General features: G+C 61.0%; 1 protein-coding gene across 1 annotated transcript; it reads left to right on the top strand.

Moving 5' to 3' along the window:
• Positions 1–580: 580 nt before the first annotated feature.
• Positions 581–2,727, top strand: Tlx3 (T cell leukemia homeobox 3). The gene is made up of 3 exons (XM_027938760.2): positions 581–1,001; positions 1,363–1,606; positions 2,517–2,727. The coding sequence occupies exons 1-3, from the start codon at positions 581–583 to the stop codon at positions 2,725–2,727; spliced, it is 876 nt and encodes a 291-aa protein (XP_027794561.1).
• Positions 2,728–5,307: the final 2,580 nt, after the last annotated feature.

Raw genomic sequence — 5,307 nt, 5'->3', positions numbered from 1 at the left:
CAACTCCATTGTAACTGGAAAGATTCATTTGGTTTGGGTTTTGCTCAGATGAAAAAATTTAGGAGAAAACGAAAACCCCCTCGGCAAAACAATTTCACTAGCGGAGCGCCCTGCCCGCTGCACGCGGCAGCCAGGAAGCGGCCCTGGCCGGGAGGAGCGGGGAGCGTCTGCTAATTGCAGCTTCGTTAGATTTCGGGTTTGGGAGGCTGCGGTTCGGGCGCTAATATCCGCCGCCCATTATCCCGGCTAATAAATTTGACCTATTGTTCGTTTGTTAAAATGATGTCACCTTGGAACAGTCCCTAAGCTCCTATTTCCATGAATTAGGCCTTTATTGAAAGCCGGGAGCCAATGAGAGAAGAGAGGCTTGTTGATCGCAGCCAATGGCTGCGGCGGGAGAGGAATTAGCAGCGGAAACTCCAGGTTCGGTTCAAGAAAGATGACACAGAGCCTGTCGGGCCCGCGCACTCTTGGCAAAGTTTCAGTGCGACGAGAGGCGCCGGGCGCTCCATGGCCGCGCGGTAACGGGGATCCAGCCGCCTCCCCGCCCAGCCCAGCCCAGCCCTTCCGCCCGCCCAGGATGGAGGCGCCCGCCAGCGCGCAGACCCCGCACCCGCACGAACCCATCAGTTTCGGCATCGACCAGATCCTCAATAGCCCGGACCAGGACAGCGCACCTGCCCCTCGGGGCCCCGACGGCGCCAGCTACCTGGGAGGGCCCCCCGGGGGCCGTCCGGGCGCCACGTACCCGTCTCTGCCCGCCTCTTTTGCCGGCCTCGGCGCTCCGTTCGAGGACGCGGGATCTTACAGTGTCAACCTGAGCCTAGCGCCCGCCGGCGTGATCCGGGTGCCAGCGCACAGGCCGCTGCCCGGGGCCGTGCCGCCGCCTCTGCCAAGCGCGCTGCCCGCCATGCCCTCCGTGCCCACGGTCTCCAGCCTGGGTGGTCTCAATTTCCCCTGGATGGAGAGCAGCCGCCGCTTTGTGAAAGACCGCTTCACAGGTGAGCAGAACGGGTGAACAGGCGCCAGGCCTCGGCCCTCTCGGGGCCAGAGGCGCCGCGCCCTATGCGCTCCACTCCCAGAAACGATTCCAGAGGCCAAGCGCGGCGGAGGCCTCAGTGTCCAGGGCCCCAGGCCGCCTCGGAGGGGAGGGGAATCCGAGAGTTGCGGGGAAAATAAATCGGCATCCTGGGGAAGGAGGAAGGGGGCGGGGGCGTCTCCCGACTGGTTTGGTGCTGCTGGGGACGCGTGGGACCAGCAAAACACAGGAGTACTCTGTTCCACGGGGCTCCACCGGTCTACATGAGGCCTAACGGTGGCCGAGCCAGGCTGGGCTTCAGGGGGCCTCGTGTGTCTCCGCAGCGGCGGCCGCGCTCACGCCCTTCACGGTGACACGGCGCATCGGCCACCCCTACCAGAACCGGACGCCGCCCAAGCGCAAGAAGCCTCGGACGTCCTTTTCCCGGGTGCAGATCTGCGAGCTGGAAAAGCGCTTCCATCGCCAGAAGTACCTGGCCTCGGCCGAGAGGGCGGCGCTCGCCAAGTCCCTCAAAATGACGGACGCGCAGGTCAAGACCTGGTTCCAAAACCGGAGGACCAAGTGGCGGTGAGAGAGGCCCGGCCCGGCCCACCTTGCACCTGCCCCGCCCCGCGCGGCAGCCTAGCTCTCCCCACTTACCCGCGCAACCCCCTACCAACTCCCCGGGGCTGCGCCTCCCCCTCCCTAACGGATTTTATCTCCTCCTGGCCGCCTTTCGGGCTGTTGCTTTCCCGTCTCTTCCACGCCTTGGCTTCTCTTCCATCTCCATCTGCATCTCTGAGTCCCTCCAAATCGTTCTGTGTTTTGTTTCATCTCCGGCACTCACTTGTGTCCCCCTCACCTGCCCCCCGCCACACACACACACCCGGGCCTCCCCCATTCTAGTCCACTCCCCTCCCTTCCCTCTCTCGGATTTCCGACTATCCCAGAGGGCTGGCGGCCCCCTCCTGCTTCGAGTCCCCACTCCAGTCCCATTTTTATCCAAGCCCTTTTTTCGATCCAACCGGTAAACTGCGAAGCCCTGGCACCCAGGAAAGGGGTTCCAAGCAGGGCCTGGGAGAACTGGATCAGACCGACCCGCCCAGGGACGCCGCGCTGGCCGTGCACAGCCAGTTCGTGCGTTCGCGGATCCCAGTGACCCTGCTGCCGGCAGGGCCGAGTCAGTTACACACACGTCCTGCCCCCGTTATCCCGAGAAAGAAACGGTCTTTATTGTTGGCGAAGCCACAATATCCGAGCGTGCAGGTGGGTGGCGGGCGAGTTCCCTCCAGGCGCCCCAGCGGTGCACAACAAAACAAACGGCCCCAGTCCAGTCTCCCTACACGCGGGCCTGCGGAGTAAATCGAGCCCGGAGGCAGACGGGCTCTATGCCTCGAGGTTCCTGGCTGGCCTCCGCTCCCGGGAGGGCCGGGGCCGCGCCGGTGGCCCCGCAGTGCCGGGAGCTTGACAGTGCTGTCCTCTCCCTCCCCCGGTGCAGGCGGCAGACGGCGGAGGAGCGGGAGGCGGAGCGGCAGCAGGCGAGCCGGCTCATGCTGCAGCTGCAACACGACGCCTTCCAAAAGAGCCTCAACGACTCCATCCAGCCCGACCCGCTCTGTCTGCACAACTCGTCGCTCTTTGCTCTGCAGAATCTGCAACCCTGGGAGGAGGATAGTTCCAAGGTCCCCGCCGTCACCTCGCTGGTGTGAGCCACCAGCGTTCTACGTCTCCACTGATCGCCGCCCCACTTGGCGGGGCGCCCTGGACCCTCAGCCGGGCTGGGGGGAACCGGGGCCGAGAGGGGAAGGGGCCGCCAAGCTCGAGGAGGCCCTAGGGCGCGGCCGCACAACCCGCCGGCCACGAAGGGGGGCTGGGCCGGGCTCCGCGCGGCTGCACAATCCGAGCCCCCGCCCCGCGCCCCGTCCCGCCCCGTCCCGGGCTGACAAAGAAAGCGCCTTACGTTTCTCCGCCCCCCGCCCGCACCCCCCGGGCTGGGCGCCTGTATTATACTTTGTACTTTTGCCCAAACGTGTAAATAATAAAAAGTTTTGGCTTTTTTCTTTAGAAACCGGCCACCTGCTTCCCCTGCAGGGGCCGCTGGAGGAGGGGCAGCCGACCTGGCGGTTGGGGGAAGCGCCAGGGGCCGGGGCACCCCGGGTTTAGCCTGGGATCACTCCTCTCCTTTTCCGTTCCTTTTATTTAAGTCGTTTTATTTAATAAAAAAGTTAGCTATTTCACTTAACGCCGCTTTTATTTCGTTTTCGTTCCAATAATGCTCGGCGACCCCTGGCCTTGCACGGTAGGAGCCGAGCGGTGGTGTGCGGGGGCACGTCCACTTCCCCGAGGTTCTCCGGTATTCGCGTCAACTCGAACCCCAGCCCCGGGCCCCGCGGAGGATGCGCGGTGCAGGTCAGTTGGTGTCGGCTGCCCGCAATCGGGTGCGCGAGGGACGGGGAAGGGCCTTGGGGAGGCACTGGAGGTAAAAGACCAGCGCCGAGGAGAGCTGAGGAGGGGGAAGGCCAGGCCAGGCCTGGGTATCTAGGCCGTCGCCAGGTCACGTTCTCCGGGTGGTGGATACGGAATAGTGTCTAACTCCCTAGAAGGCAGGGGAAAGCACGGACCCTTCCGACACACGGCACACACTCGGGGGCCGCGGGCCTGACTCTTGAACCTGGCTCTTGGGTATCCAGGCGCACTGTGAGCGCAGAGCGGGTGCATGTCCAGGGTGTCCAAACGCCTGGAGAGCAAGAGCAAAGCACAACCCCAGGGTCCCGGCTCGCTCTCGGGTTTGTGCGAGACCCCAGGTGGGGTGTGACGTCATGCGACGTCACTGCAGCCTCCTTAGCTTCGCTGGACCGGAGGGGGCGGGGCGCCCAGAACACCCAAACCCAAAGCCTGCGGACGGCCGCCGGGTGGCCGCGTCCTCCCAGGTTTACAGCCGCGGGAAGGTGGACGTTTCGGGATTGCGAGATCAAGAGCAGGTGGCCCCTTCTAACAACGACAAACATACACCCAGGGCGGCCCTAAAATTTTCCTCTTGCCCCTTAATTTTTGTTTTTAATCATTATTTCTTTTAGAAAAGTTTCATGTTTCCTGGCCTCTTTTTTTATGTCTCTAGGATATTCTCTATTTTCTTAGCTTGTTACTCTTGGTCTTTTTATTACTTTATCTTTTTCCTTTTGTCATGGTTTTCCGCTTCTCTACGAGGTTCCTTCTCTATTGTTTTTAACTTCTCTGCACCCATTTCTTTGTTACATCCTCTCTCTGCCTCTCCCAGTCTGACTTCTGTCTCCCTTCTCTCTCCCCGGCGCCCCCACCGTTCTCTCTTTTTGTCTTGGCTTCCAGAATCTCTTTGCCTGTGTTTCTGACTTTGTCTCCTTTCCCTTCTTTTTCTCCTCCCTTATTCTCTCCCCCAGGCCTGGCTGCCAGTCGCTCCCCAAGGCTAAGCACTTTGTCGGGGGATGTCTGTCCCAGGGGCCCAGGAGCAGCCCAGGCGCAGCCCCAGCTCAGCCATTTCCCTGCCCAGGGCCTTCCTGTGGGCTCGGTATTTGGGAGTCTTCGTTATATGCGGGCTGAAGGATTGTGTGCACTTGCTGGGCTGGAGGAAGGGGAGGGCGACTAAGAAATACACCTCCAAACTCCCAGCTCTGCGACCCTCACCTTCACCCCAAAGCCCGACTAATCCAGAGTCTGAGCCTCTGGGGGTATTCAGACCCACAGGAAAGAACCAGGGTGACTAGGGGATTTGGGTCTTTTCCATGAGTGTTTTCCTGAAATGATTTCATTCTCTCTGCCAAAAAGTCCGATGGAAAAGGTTGGCCTTTTGAGGATGAGAGACACCTTCTTTGCTGGCTAAGCAGCCGGTTCTTTGGGGCCTGGCCTCACTTTTCAATTCCCCTCCATTTAATTCTATTGCTTCATAATAAGGTCTACTGTTTTGCTTTTCTAAATAATTTGTGTTATATTGCCAGGGCGGTCCTCTTGTTTCTTAGAACACTTTGGGGACACACCCACGTTTTTGTTTCATTCAGGCCCCTCGCTTTGCACAAAAGGTCTCTGGTGGTGGGCGTCCAGGCAGGCAAGGGGTTGAGGACCTGGTGTTCTCTGAGGCCCTTCACCCAGGGCCGCCGTCTCTGAGCACTTTGCCCCAGCCAAGGCTTGCGGAGCCAGAGACAGGCGAGGGGTTTCCTCCAGTCAGAGGACTGAGCCCACACGTGTGTGGCCAGAGCAGTGTGGACGCCCCCAGTGGGTAGGATCGATTGCCAAGAAGGGCAAGGCTTGTGTAGCGC

Source organism: Marmota flaviventris, chromosome 5, assembly GCF_047511675.1.
Source record: "Marmota flaviventris isolate mMarFla1 chromosome 5, mMarFla1.hap1, whole genome shotgun sequence".
Lineage (NCBI taxonomy): Eukaryota > Metazoa > Chordata > Mammalia > Rodentia > Sciuridae > Marmota > Marmota flaviventris.
Note: the sequence above shows the minus strand (reverse complement) of the source record. Positions and strands in the feature narration are given on the sequence as shown.